The 14,982-nt window shown below is 46.0% G+C and overlaps 1 protein-coding gene across 8 annotated transcripts in view; it reads right to left on the reverse strand.

Moving 5' to 3' along the window:
* Window positions 1-14,982, reverse strand: part of HNRNPM (heterogeneous nuclear ribonucleoprotein M) — a 39,392-nt gene that overhangs the window by 2,405 nt on the left and 22,005 nt on the right. For 2 of the 8 annotated variants that reach the window (XM_081232164.1, XM_081232162.1), the window contains 6 exons: window positions 12,883-12,984; window positions 11,556-11,600; window positions 11,020-11,097; window positions 6,590-6,688; window positions 3,158-3,211; window positions 321-1,123 (listed from right to left, as the gene is read on the reverse strand). In XM_081232164.1, coding sequence (XP_081088290.1) covers window positions 321-1,123; window positions 3,158-3,211; window positions 6,590-6,688; window positions 11,020-11,097; window positions 11,556-11,600; window positions 12,883-12,984 — 1,181 coding nt within the window. The remainder of the gene's footprint in view (window positions 1-320; window positions 1,124-3,157; window positions 3,212-6,589; window positions 6,689-11,019; window positions 11,098-11,555; window positions 11,601-12,882; window positions 12,985-14,982) is intronic. The other 6 variants (XM_081232169.1, XM_081232168.1, XM_081232163.1 and 3 more) reach the window with 5 other exon arrangements.

Consider the following 14,982-nt stretch of genomic DNA (forward strand, 5'->3'; position numbering starts at 1 on the left):
ACTGTCATGCCATGTCATTTAGCAGCTCATCAAGCTGAGAGTTCAAGAAACTCAAGTTCTTCAGATCACTGTCTTTTCCATCCAGTAGTCAGAGAAGCCTAGGATTTCACAAAACCCACTATTTCTGCTGCACAAGTATCATGAGCTCTCACATTCCCTCTCATTCTCCCAACACCAAACTTCGGGGAAAGTGGCAAAGGGCCCTTGCATGCTACTCAGCTCTCCCTGACTTTGACCTGCTACCACTCGGTCCTGCTGGCTTCCTGCCCCCTCCTCCCTTGTGCATACGACCCCTGAGAAGTTCCTCAAGAGCCACTTACATTTCTCACAAATATCTGGCAGGCCTTCCTGGCCACCCCAGGAGCATGGCCTCCGGCTCCACCAAAGGAACCTGCGAAGCTTCCTCCAAAGTTGCCACGCTCCATCTCGATGGCACGGTCAAAGCTGGCACCGCCACCACCACCCATGGCCAGGCCCATGCGCTCAATGCCAGCGCCCAGGGCCGGGCCCATGGCGGGACCCATGCGCTCCAGGCTGTTGGCGCCCATGCGCTCCAGGCCCATGCGCTCGAGACTGTTGGCGCCCATACGCTCCAGGCCCATGCGCTCCAGGTTGTTGGCGCCCATGCGCTCCAGGCCGGTGGCCATGCGATCCATCACAGGGCCCATGCGCTCCAGGCCTGCCCCCATGCCTGCGGGCACCATGCGCTCCATGCTCAGGCCCATGCGCTCGATGGCAGGGCCCATTCGCTCCACGCCAGAGCCCATGCGCTCGATGGTCTGGCCCACACGGTCAATGGGTGCGGCCATACGCTCCAGGCCAAAGCCCATGCCGGCACCCATGCGCTCCACGCCAGAGCCGATGCGCTCCATGGTCTGGCCCATGCGCTCGATGCTGGAGGCCATGTGGTCGAGGCCCAGCGGGCCCATGCGCTCGATGCCGGAGCCCATGCGCTCGACTGAGCCCATGCGGTCCATGACCAGGCCCATGCGCTCAATCTCAGAGCCCACACGATCCATGCCGTGGCCCAGGCCTGCACCCATGCGCTCCATGCCGGCACCCCCAATGCGGTCAATGCCAGGGCCCATCCTCTCAATTCCAGGGACACTGCCTCCGCCTCCACCTAAAACAGAGACACAAAATGTTTCAGGCATATGTCAGGTACTTGAGGATCTGTGTGCACACCATGCCAGGAGGGTTCCCTGGGTGCAGAGGCCTGGGCACTTCACAAGCTCAACCACGGTTCAGAAATTTTAAGTCCCACAATAAGTTATCATTAGATATCCTGCAAATGTTGACAACTGTTAAAGCTGGGTAGTGAGTACATCATTCTTCCTACTTCTGTGCCACAGTTAATTTCCATAATAAAATTTAAAGAGGGAAAAAACCCACCCCGAGGACTTTGATCAACAATGTTTTCCATGTTATTCTGAAAGTGCTAATACTTGTGACAAGCTTTGTGAGCAACAGGCATCAACTCCTTGAGAACCCTGCAGTTTGCCCACCACCAGACATTGATGAAGGCTCTGGGGGGGGGGGGGGAGCGCGAGGGACAGAAACCCCACACTCAGGTGGTCACCCGACATAATGGATTATAATGGGGACAACTAAAATTGCTCACAACCTCTATCCTCTCCCAACTTGTCCCTCTACAATGCCCTGCTGGTAACCAGTCTGGCTGCATTTCCTTAGCACCTCCACGGCATAGGTAAGTTATTACACAGCCATGTAATCAGGAAGAGATAAAGAAAACAAACACCAACACCAATACAGATCCTCACATAAAAATGAACACAGCTAGCCACTTCTAGGGAACCTTACTCTGTCACGGAAACCGCCAACCGATCTTGCCGTGTATAACTTTGCTAGCTTTGGAGGAAAAAAATCTGATGGCACTGCAGAGTAGATTTAGTAAGAGGCCTGGGATCAGTCCCTCACTGTCATGGTTCAGCTAGACACACGCTGGCAGGTCAGCAGTGCACAGCCGACCCTGTGATGCTTGCAATTCTGGAGAAGGAGGGTCTGGCTCCACCACCAAGGCCACTGGCCAACCAAGTTTTTCCACAAGCAGAGCCCGAGGGTCCCCCTCACTCAAGCTTCACGACCACCACCACCTGCCTCTGAAAAATGGGCAGCTGAGCCCTCAGCCAGCCCATTCCTGAATCAAGCAGCCCAGGCCAAGATGCAAATTCAAGAAGAGGAAATTCAGCCGTTTCTTTGATTCTCCAACTGACCAAAGCCGTGACCTTGCACGAGTCATGCCACTTCTCGGTGACTGTTTCCTTGGCTGAATAACAGTGCACCAAGTGGCAAAATATAAACATAATTTTAAGAATATTAAGCTTTCACAGCAGAAATATCTCAAAAACTATAAAAAATGTAAGAGACCTAGAGAGGGTGGGTAGCATACCCAAAGTACCAAAAATGAGGGTGACACTCCAGATGCTAATAGCAGCAGAGAACTAGGAAGAAACGGTACCCACATGGAGTTCTAGAATCAGCCCACCACAGAAATAAATCCAGCAAGTGGAGTTACCAAGGAAATGCCAAGATGCTCAGAGCCATGAGGGAAAAAAAAAAAAATCAGACTGAATTAAGTACATTTAGTTTTAGGTACCCCTTTAAAAAAGTGTATTAATGGGAGAATATATTCCAAAATATTTACAGCATTCATCACAGGGCAGTGAGATTTCAGGTATTTATTTTCTTCATAATGTTCTGAATTTTTGTGAGTACATGTGAACATAGTAAACATATGCTATGATTAGGTGGTGTACACTTTTATAATCAGGTAAAATATTTACTTTTAGCAATTTACAATTTTGTAGTACTAGAAACAAGAAAGTCCCCAGATTACACGGACATTTTGACAATGGCTAACGTGTACACAGCACATACGTAGGTCCTCTTTTATGCAATAACTCATTTACTCTACAGAACAACCCTATGAGGTAGGTACCATTATATCCCCATTTTACAGTACGAAAAACAGAGAAGTTCAGTAACTTGCCAAATGTCACATAGCTAGGAGGAGCCAGAGCTGGTTCCCCACCCCAGGCAGTCTATTTTAGAGCCCATGCTTTCACCACTACACTACTATCCCCAGTAACACAGGCCTATTCTAAAAATCAAAACATCAAAACTAAGCGTTTCCTACCTCCTCCCTGCTTTGCAATGATCTCTCCTCTCTTCAGTGCATTACTTAGGATTTCTAAGGAAATCAGGAAGAAAAAAAAATTAGCCAAATTCCTCTATGGTAATAGAAATTTATTACAGATTCCAGAGCAGGACTACTACTAATTAAAAAATAAAAAAGGAAAGGGGAAGGGGTTGAGAAATATACACACAGACAAGGTCATTTTACTGGAAAACTGTAAGGGTCCTTGATGATGGGTCATGATGCTAGAGTCTCATGTAGCTCCAGAGTCTGAGGCCCAGTTGGCAAGGCCTCTGGTACTGCACCCACGAGCTGAACTTGGAAGGTTAGAGCAAGAATGGGGCCAGTAGCACAGTTTTCTAAAGCTGGTCCAGACACTCAGTACTCACAGACTGAAGCGTTCACTCACCCACCCAGATCCAATCAGCATCTCACAGTTACCCTTCAACAAACTACCGCTGTAGCTACACTTAGAGCCCAACTTAGAGCCCAACCCCTGAAAACCAGCAGCAACCGCATGCAGTGCTGGAAATATGACCTAATCAACGAGCCAGGCAAGGGAAGACTGCAGCAAACTGAGCCTACAAGCCCTGCCTGGAAGGAGCTAAATGTGATGGTAACCAAGTGACAGACAAAGCCTCAGGTAAACAAAACCCCAACACACTCAGCTTTCCAAAACAGCAATACTGCTGCTTGCTTGCTGGCAGTTCATTCAAACCTCTATTAAGTTTGTCTAATGCTATCATTAGTGTTAGCTTTTAAGTTTCGTCTGGGTCTTTCACTATATAAAAGAAACTTGTACCCACCCCCTCTCTGGTCCTGAAGTGTGCTGAGCAACATGGACAACAGCCACAGAGCACATATCATATTTTGACCATAACCGTGAAGAGATTAAACCCTAGCCCTGCAGCTGTTTCAGGTATTACAACTACCTGCTAAAGGAAGGGGGTGGGAAAGTACACCAAGAAAACAGACCTCCAGCCAGGAAGCAAGACCAGGGCTTATTCTTCCATGATGCCTGGGAGCCTGCTCAGCATGCCCAGGCCTAGGTTCTAGTTCCTAAAACAGCACTTGGATCAAACCATTCCCTGGCAAAAGACTTCACAATCAGCCGACCACTGATTTGAAGAGAAAGGCCAAATTATTTTCATGGGTGTTCACAGGGCTCCCCGCTCTGCCTTAAAACTTTAAAATCTGTTCTGTTCTTTCCACCCCAAGTAGACTGACATCTCCAAGCCTCTGCACCTGATGCTGTCTGCCCTCTCTGTGGGCCAGTACCCCCCCCCACCTATGCTGAAGTCCAGCCCCTCCAGCGTGAACTGCATCTCCTGCATGGTCTTCTTACACCCCTGCCTGGATCCTGTGTTCTCTGAGCAGAACACTTCTATCAAGCATCTAGAGCAGTGCTTTTTCAAATCTTAACACAGAAGATGATCGCCTTTGTGTGGTGCTCACATAGCTGCCGAGAGCCCGGGAATCAACATCTCCACTGGCTCCCTCAACTAGGCCACTTCTACGTGCCGATCTCTAGTGCTGTCCCAAGCCACTCTGAGCACCGTCTCCTCAGCTACACCACATCCTTCAAAGTTAAGGATCACATATCTATCTATAGCCCTGGAGCACCAAGTACAGTTGTTTGCACAAAGAAGTACAAAGATCTACTGCCTCGATAGGAAAGAAGGGATACTGAACAGGGAGAGCACTACAAAAGCAGCACACCAAAATGACCCAACTGTCAAGTAAATAATACAGAAAAAAAAAGATCAAGAACTGAATCTGAAAAAAAAAAAAAAACAATCCAGGCAACTACTCTGAAAACCTGACTTAAAGATTTTACTTGGTACAAAGACCATTTCACTAACTTGAGTCTGATCATAAGTAGCAAGAGAACAAAAGCTCCTTGCTCTTGCCCATGGTCACTCTGGGAAGCCTCAGGACAAACAGACCATGGTCTCAATCAGAAAGAAGGTGCCAAAGTAGCAGGAGATAGCAAGGCCTGCAGATGACCTTCCTATATTCAGGTCAGGACAGGACGTGTTTCCTGTTGCCACATGAAATAACCTCACCAGTCCACCTCTTGTGCCTCCACAGGATCTGGGCCAAGGCTGACAAGCCTCATCACAGAGGTGAGGTGAGAGGACCCAGAGCAGCAAAGGACTGAAGGTTCAAGAGCAGCACAAAGTGCCTGTGGGAGGAAAGTCACGCGCCATTTTGTTCTTCTCACCACAGGTATCCATCCACAAATTAGTATTTGCAGCCAAATGACAATAAATTAAAAAAAAAATTTAATACCCTACCATTTCAAGGCACAAAAAACAAAGCCAGTCATGGCAACAAGAAAGTTTTAACTGACCTAGTCACATACAGATAATGAACTCACCCCCAAATTCTAAAGCTCTGGAACAATCTAGAATAAAGCTACAGTCATATCAAGTAAGCACAGAAAAAGTAAATCTTCAGTACCAGCTAGTTTTGATGCAAGAAAAATCACTTAACTTTCCTAACCATGGTCAGGGGGACAAATGAAACAAAAGCCAACAGTCTACTCTGAGAGAAATAGTTTCTAATAATTCCTGGTTTCCATGAAGGAAACAAAGAAGATAGGATTCCTGGAGATAAATACAGCTCAGCTCATACAAACTAGACATAATAAAGCTTAAAATCCTCAGAGCTAGCCCAAGGTGTCCCACCAAGATGGGCTGAACACTCTTTGAGGCTATCACCTAGTAGCCGCCTACCTGCACAGGATGAGAAGCTGATGAAGATGGGGGAGGTGGTGTTGGGGGGAGTTATCCATGCTCTAAATCTCCTTTGAGAGAAACAAACTTCAGAGCCCAGGAATAGACAATCTCCTTGTTCCACACTAATTAAGAATCAGGCTGACAGATTCTCAGAAATGTCTAAACTCAAAACAGGGGAAGACATTCATGGAAAAGTAAAGAAGAAACTGCTTTGCAAACTAACCAAAACTACATTTAGACAGGCCCCATACTCCAGGCCTTCCAACATCAGGAAACTTCCCTGTTCACCAAGATCTCTTTCAAGTGCATCAGCAAGCAAACCGTCATCCTTTGTTAACTGAACACCACAGGCCCCTGGACTAAGGAGACTCACACCCTTGAAGATCTCTACCGTGACTAGAGAGCCACAACGTCATGTAACACAGCAGTTTTTAACTCCACAGCAAGAAAACACCTTATACCAATGTGAAAAAAGCAGCCATCTGAAAAGACTAAGAAAAATGGTGCTGTTGATACCAATAAAAAAATTCAAGGACCAAAAGTTCGTATCTAGACCTAGAAAACATACAATTTTTTTTTAAAGTCTAAGGAAAAATAGCTGACTTTGCCTAAGAACCTCCCGACATCAGGGTGAGCCTGCACCCCCGGGGGGTTGACCCCGCCCACATAGGGGCCCATGGGGCCTTCTTACCCATTCCTCTGCCAAGGGGCTCTCCAAAGCTTCGAGACATTCCCATTTCATTTCTGGCAAAGTCTCTCTCAAATCCTCCACCCATGCCACGCTCCATCTCTGTGGAGAAAAATATTACCCTAGGCCTTTCCAGGAATACCATTATGTTTTAGACATTAAAAACAAAAAACTATAAACACACAACAGCTACCAGCAAGTCAGCATATTTTAGTTTTTCTATAGGAAACCATCGTTCATCCTTTATTCCTTAAAAAAGAAAGTCACCTCAAATGAATCCCTGAAAACAACCCACCTTTAGTCCATCAGGACTAATTTCCAGCTTACACACAGTCACACAATGGATACACCAAGCACCCACTACTGCAGTAACTGGTGTGGGGAGGCTGCAGTGCATGAAGCGTCAAAGGTAGGCTGCAGGAGAGCCTGCCTATGTTACAGCAGCAGCAGCTACCACCTCTGGGGCACTTCCAACATGCCCTGCCCTGCCCAGGGCTTTATATGTGCTATTATTTCATGGAATCCTCACAACCAGACTGCATACCTGCATTACCCTCCATCACCACTGCCCCTTTACAAAGAAACTGAGGCTCAAATGACTTAGCATCTTGACCAAGGTCACATGCCTGGTAAGGAGTGAGGCAAAGGCTGGAACCTAACTCCAATGCAAAAACCGATGTTCCAATCACACGCACAACCATGAGAACAGAGAAAGACGCCTGTGCACAAACAACATGACTTCTCTACTGACAACTGGAGTGGTTTCATCTCCATAATGGGGTTTGGTAACTTCACAATTTTTTTCTATGCTGATTGCAGCTGTATTTGTTGTTTTTCACAGTGTCTTTTTTTTTAAACAAATTTATTAATTTACTTATATTTTTGGCTGCACTGGGTCTTCGTTGCTGCGCATGGGCTTTCTCTAGTTGCAGCTAGCGGGCTTCAGGCACACAGGCTTCAGTAGTTGTGGCACGCGGGCTCAGTAGTTGTGGCTCACGGGCTTAGTTGCTCCGCGGCATGTGAGATCTTCCCGGACCAGGGCTCGAATCCGTGTCCCCTGCACTGGCAGGCGGATTCTTAACCACTGCGCCACCAGGGAAGTCCCACAACGTCTTTTAAAAACAAAAGTCTTGGGGGGCTTCCCTGGTGGCGCAGTGGTTGGAAGTCCGCCTACCGATGCAGGGGACACGGCTTCATGCCCCGGTCTGGGAAGATCCCACGTGCCGCGGAGCGGCTGGGCCCGTGAGCCATGGCCGCTGAGCCTGCGCGTCCGGAGCCTGTGCTCCGGAACGGGAGAGGCCACAACAGTGAGAGGCCGGCGTACCCCCAAAAAACAAAAACAAAAACAAACCAAATAAATAAATAAATAAATAAAAACAAAAGTCTTCCGACTTCCCTGGTGGCGCGGTGGTTAAGAATCCGCCTGCCAGTGCAGGGGACATGGATTTGAGCCTTGGTCCGGGAAGATCTCACATGCCGCGGAGCAACTAAGCCCGTGCGCCACAACTACTGAGCCTGCGCTCTAGAGCCCACGAGCCACCACTACTGAGCCCACGAGCCACCACTACTGAGCCCACGAGCCACAACTACTGAAGCCTGCGCACCTAGAGCCCGTGCTCTGCAACAAGAAGCCACCGCAACGAGAAGCCCGCGCACCGCAATGAAGAGTAGCCCCCGCCCGCCACAACTAGAGAAAGCCTGTGCGCAGCAACAAAGACCCAACACAGCCAAAATTAAATAAATAAAATAAATAAATTTATTTAAAAACAACAACAAGGTCTTAGCTTCTGTGGGGGAAAAGCCCCACCACAGCTGTCACCTGTTTGAGAAACCCTTTCATGACTCCTGTCACTGGCTACTTCTTTCCTTGCATATTCATCTAAAGCAAGACTTAAAATGTGTGTCACACTATGTCTCCTTTCCATATTGAGAGGTCCCTGGAAAACCTAGTTAATTAATCTTGCTCCTTAGAAATATCAGGTATACAAGTGCTACATAATGGACATCTTTTACTGCACAACTACAAAATATGCAGCTGGAGCCCCTATACTTTCAAAGAAGTAAATGAGTCTATTACAAACGTGGAAGCGGACTAGCATTATGAATTAATAAGAAGATGCAGCAGATGACAATGGTGGACTTTACATTCATAGCTTGAATCCACCCAACTGAATCCCATAGGTTGGTGGCATGCCATCTGCTGGAAATATATCTAACTTGTGCGAGCCTGTATACGCAGAACAGAAATCCCAGAGTGGCACCGTAATGGATGGGGGCTCTGCTGCACTCCTTTAATCCTTACCATAAGCCCGTGAAGAAGACACCCCCCACACACATTAGGAAGTCACATGCAGGCAGTAATGTGTTGGCAAAGGCCTCAGAATTTATCTTCCCAACTGTCAACAGAACGTAGAGTACAGGGAACCAACCCTGTACGAACTCCAATGTACTCCCCACCGACACAAAAAAGAGAGCAAGAGAGACAGAGAAAGAATTTTCATTGTCAAATATTGCATCAAACCAGTCATCATTTAAGATTTGATGATCTTTCAATTTAAAATTTTTGTACCCGTCCTATAAAGATTTGACCTCTACTGGTTGGTTGACTGGCCCTGAGAATCTGATTTCCAATCAGCCTAATGTTGTCAGCACCTGTGACTATAATGTGATGCATCATGATAATCAACTAAACATTAAGTTAAATCTGAAACATCCCTATCAACTTTTTCCCAGCGATCGAAACCTTCCTTGGACGCAGCACCCAAGGGCTCTAGAGCCAATTGCACCCAAATCTCAAAACAGCTCCAGGGCAAGGAAGGCCCTGTTCTCTGCTGTAGAGGATGGAGAAGGAGGACTCTGAGTATCTATCTGTATCAGAGAACATCTAAGCACACAGTGTAAGAACACATCTTCCACTGTGGCTCTTCAGGACAATCAGCACTCTGAACCTTGAATCACCAGGCTCAGAAGCGTGAATTGATGCATTCCATCTGCCAGATTACCAAAGACTTTGTCCCCATGGCTCAGCACAGCTCCCACCCTCGTTTCCATCTACTTCTAAGTCGCATCACTAAATTCCTCAGAGCAGCAACCCAAATCTCCTTTCTAATGGCTCATCTGTTCTGAGCGAACACTTTATTAAGCCAGACCTCTCCAACTCTCACTTTTTATTAAAAACTCCATGGACACATGAGCTAAAGGCAAGCCTGAAAGCACACTGGAAACACAGACCTTTGTCCCTTCATTCCTTATTAATGGTAAGAATCTTCCTGAATCTTTTCATCATCATCTAGAACAAGGCACTCCATGAAGAAGGGCAGCTTATTCATCAGGAATGTCACTCTTTCCAGTTTGACAGTTAATAGCTATCCTAGTAAGGTTCTTGCTTGCTCTGTACCATCTGCACATGATATGTTACTACAGACCAGCAAAGAAACACTTAAACCCAAATCCTTATGTGTATAACTGAGTCACTTTGCTGTACAGGAGAAATTAATGCAGCATTGTAAATCAACTATACTTCAATTTAAAAAGGTAAAAACAAAAAACAAAAGAAACCCCAAGTCCTTAGTAACTTCCCATTCCAGAAAAGTCTGTGTATAAAAGCAGCAGCATTCCCACAGGTGTGGGTCAGAGTCCACCCACACCCAGAGGATTTAGAAAGACAGACTTTCATAACAGCAAGTTTCTCCTGGTATTCTACAGCCCTGCTGGTGGGGGGGTGGGGGGGTGGGGGGGGGTAGGGGTGGGGGGTGACGCCTGAAGGCAATTCTAAAAGGCAGGATCTCAGCGTGATTAAGAGCCAAGCTCTGGAGCCAGACAGCCGGGATCCATATCCCACCATTACTAGCCATCGGACCTTAGGCAAGTCACTGTGGGCCTCAGTTTCCAATGAAATGGAGATAACAGTACCTACACGTCATGCGGTTCTTGCGAGAACTAAATGAAATTAACACAGTGTGACTACTACAAATGATATAATTATATTTCGGTTATTAAGTTGGGAGGGCTGGAAGATTTAAATAATAGTATGCCAAATTTTGCATTATATAAATGCTAAATTAAACAAATGCCTCTGCTCACAATTTGGAGACATCAGAGCAGATGGTCAAGAACTCACCCAGTCCAGCACTCCAGGGGAGGCAAGTGCTGGAGGCAATAGGAAAGCTTTAAAGTTTTACTGGACAATTATTGGGAAGATCTGAAACACAGAAAACCTCAAGAATTTAGTAACTAAGAGAATTAACACTTCCCTACCACTAAGTCTAGCTTCTGGAATACAAAACTATTTAAGGCAATTCAAAGATATCAGATTCAGTACAGAAGTGGAAGTGAGAAATCACTTATTAAAAACGGGTCTGCTGCCTAAAGGTCACCTGAGAGCCAACAGCCAACAAAGGTAGGTATAAGCAGGAAGGAAACACAAATCTTACCATTTATTCTGCCCATGTTCATCCCAGATCCAAATCGACCCATGTTTTCCATACCACCACCAAAGGGTCCCTCCATGCCTGAAAGAGACATTCGCATTTTAGCACCAGCCTAACAAGACTCAGACTGAACAAGCAAAGAAAAATGTTTTTACAAGTTTCACCTATGGCATTTTCTGCCAGAAACTCACCAAGTTTAAGGGCTTTTGGAGAAAAAAAGGCTAGTGCCCTTACTTAAAAATCACATCTTCGAAAGGCTTATCTGATCCAATCCCCTCAATGAAGAGACAAGCAAAGAAGGCCCAGAGAGATGGAGTGATTTGCCCAAGGTCACAGAGCTAGTTAGTGAGAAAGCCAGAACCAAAGGCCAAGACACCCACTAGAAGGATCAAAAGGTAAAAGTAATTTCTAGACTCAAACTTTTTGGAAATCTAAGTGAGAATTTCATGCAGGACTTAAGAGAAAAGGAAGGGGGACAAAAAGGAGGGAAAACCATACCTAAAAGTAATTACATTTGTACTTCATTTTAAATTTCTTACCTCCCATTTTATTTATTCCAAATCCTATGCCTTCCATTCCCATTCCTTAAAAAGAAAAAGTCAATGCAAACTAAAATTATGTCAAAGCAGTAAAGTTTGAACTTAAAAAGCACAAGAAATTCCACACCAGCAAATGAGCAAAAATATCCCTAACTACAAACATATTTTAATTGTCAAGTGCAAAAAATGGGGTGGGGGCTCTTCCATTTCAACTGTCAAACTAGTACATTCCAGGAAAACTATTTAAGCCTTTAACAAAATAATCACCATGTGACGCAAAATTTTATAGTGTCCACACAGTTTCATTAAATGCCCAAGTTAGACAGTTTTAAACATGAGATATAAATATCAGGTACAGACTAGGGAACAGAAGTAGATTTAAAACTCCCTTTTAAAGGTAAAACGCTCTAAATAAAAAGCAGTTCCTCAAAACGCTGAGGCTTCCCTTCCTGCCACCCGCAGCCTTTCCTCTGAGGTATCAGTTAGGGGATGTGGTGTTCAGACTGGTATAGCCAGCCACCCAAGGTGATGGGCCAAGACGTTTTGATCAGCCCCAGAGTTTAATCTGGGAGGGAGTCAAAGGATATGCAGAACTGACAGTAGTAGGGTAGAGGGCATCCATCTTGCAATTCAAAGAATTTCAAGAAAGACATAGGCCTGAGGTTATAAAAATGAAACGTTTTAAAATGATATACGAATGCTTCGCTGCACGAAAACGAAAATGCTAAAAAGTGAAGTTCAAAGTTTATTCTACACGCCAAAGCTTTTATTCATTAGCTATTTCTTTTCTTCTTAAACAAAGACAACACTGTGCATCATTCGTCCTTGTGGCCTATGACAGCTATGCTGGCATGCAATGAGGCCCTCCATACCTTTCTGCATCCACCAACACCCCTACCTCTAGAAGCCATGTTAACACCAGGTGAGAACCCAAGGGGGTCTGGGTAATAGACTGTGGCAGTGCTGTGGTCCCAGGATCAGGAGACCTACAGTTTCTGTCACTAACTGACAGTGTGACCTTGAGCAAGACCAACTCTCTGGCTTGCCTCCTTTTACCAAAAGGCTTAACTGAGTACCTCAGCTCAGAAGGTCTCGTGAGGATAAAATGCAAAGCATAATAGCTTTAGAAAAGAACACTCAACTCGGTAAAAATACAAAATACTGTTTTTATCAAAATGTATCAAAGATAAATAAGGAGGGAATTAATTTTGTCCCAATTAAAGCCTCATTCCATTTGAACTATTCAATGTCCAAGTATCCCAATAGTTAACTTCAATAACTTTAACTTCCCCAGAAATCCCCAGTCGAGGCACACCGTATTTCTCACCTGCAGGTCCTATGTTGCCCATTCCAATGCCTTTATTCAAATGATTGGCATCAATAGGCTGCCCTCCTGGTCCTAACCCCATGCCAATACCACCAAGTCCATCTGAAAGGAAAAGAGAAAGTCAGAGTATTGATTCCACGTACTCAGGAAACCATGACTCTCAAAGGCAAAAAGAGCCTTTGTTTACTGTGTTGTAGCTGTCACGCTTATCCCACGGCCCACCTCCACCAGCAAATCAAGGGTCTAATCCATGAGTCAACAAGGGTGCATTTGGGAGCTCTCCCTTTTAAGGCATAAGCTCTTATACAACTTTACAGATTAGAGTGTGAGATATGTAGAAAACAAGGGCACCACGTGCCACAACTACTGAAGCCCACGCGCCGAAAGCCTGTGCTCCGCAACAAGAGAAGCCACCGCGTGAGAAACCCACTCGCCGCAACTAGAGAAAGCCCATGCACAGCAACAATGACCCAATGTAGCCAAAAATAAATAAAGGAAAAATAAATTTTAAAAAATTAAATTTAAAAAATAAAACAAGGGCAACTAAAAATCAGTTCACGTGAAAACAACAGAGAAGAACCATGAACAACCCACTCAATGAGAATCGTGAGCACCGATTTGTTTCCCTAAATCGTGAACTGAGAAATGTTTAAAATCAAAACAGGCAACTAGAGACATCAGGTGGCAAGCGGTACACATATGCCCAACCCACACCTCTCAACCTGGAGACCCAAAGGACTTTTCTCACGATAAACAATGTCATAAACCAGCCAATTAACACACGGGGCTTACATATTCTGACTCCGCTGCAGGCGGTTTTAACAGCAATGAAGCTAGTGTATTCAAAGAACTTATCTTCTACCCAGAAAGCTTCCTAAGGCGTGCATCGTACCCAAACCACCTTCAACTCCCTGCTCCACAAACAGGGAGCAGCCAACAAGGCCTGACAGCATAAGACACTTACAATGCTCTGGGTCACCATGGGTCGGAGGCTTAAACCAAGACCAGGTGAGATTTTTGAAACGGGAACAAAGTTCACTAAAACAACCTGACACCAGTTCCCAAATATTTAATCTGATTAAAATCCCTGTTCTTAAACTGCATAGAAACAGGAGCAAGAGCTCACCAAGGTTACTTACTCCCCAAAGCACTGAAGACTTTGAAGTCAACCCTCTGAAATGTGCTGGGGAGACCAAAAGCCACAGATAATGGGCTCCCTGGAGCCCAGTGTGCCAGCCGAGGCTGCCAAGCAGCCCTCACACCCCTCCTCCAGGCCCAAAGTCAACAAGAGCCATCGCCCTGTTTCTGGGTAATTACTGCAAGTGATCACACTGATTATGACAAGGAAATGGGGTCCTTAACTTTCAACAGATAAGCCATCTCCTATTCCCGAAACCACAGACCTCCACTCAAAATCTGCTTCTACGATGCTTCTACAATCCTAAACTGCGAAGAAGAGTTAGTGTTCTAGTCTAAGCTCCCATTCAGTTCAATCTCCCACGGCTGAGCCACTGCTCCAGACAGGAGGGACTGGCCGGCCCTCCAAACAGCTCCACCCCAGCAGCCTCGGCGGGGGAAGTCCTCCCTAGCACAGCACAAGCAGACCTTGCCCTCACCCACCACCCAGTCTTCCTTCTACAGATTAGCCCTGCCCGCACCGCAGATTCCCCAGCCCTCACGCTACAGCAGGCCCTCACTCCCACTCCCTGGGCTGTCTGTGCTCAGGCTCTGCTCCTCTCTGTGGGCCTGCCAGAGGGAGTGCCTAGGACTTCACTACTGTGCGCTGTTTCCACCCACGCGGTGACCAACCAACCAACAAGCCTTCCCTGTCCCAGGATAGATTTTCACCTGCATGTTGCGAATAACACTGTGTAAAACTTCTGATCACTGTACTTCACACACCGTAAAAGTCACCCATTTAAAGTGTGCAGTTCAGTGATTTTTAGTATATTCAGAGTTACACAGCCATCACCACTATCCAATTCCAGAACATTTTCATCACCCCCAAGAGAAATCCCATCCCCATAAGCAGTCACTCACCCCTTTCCCCAGCCCCTGGCAACCACAATCCACCTGTTGTGGACTCGCCTATTCTAGACA

This window comes from Mesoplodon bidens (assembly GCF_964165515.1).
Source record: "Mesoplodon bidens genome assembly, chromosome: 4".
In the NCBI taxonomy this organism is placed as follows: domain Eukaryota; kingdom Metazoa; phylum Chordata; class Mammalia; order Artiodactyla; family Ziphiidae; genus Mesoplodon; species Mesoplodon bidens.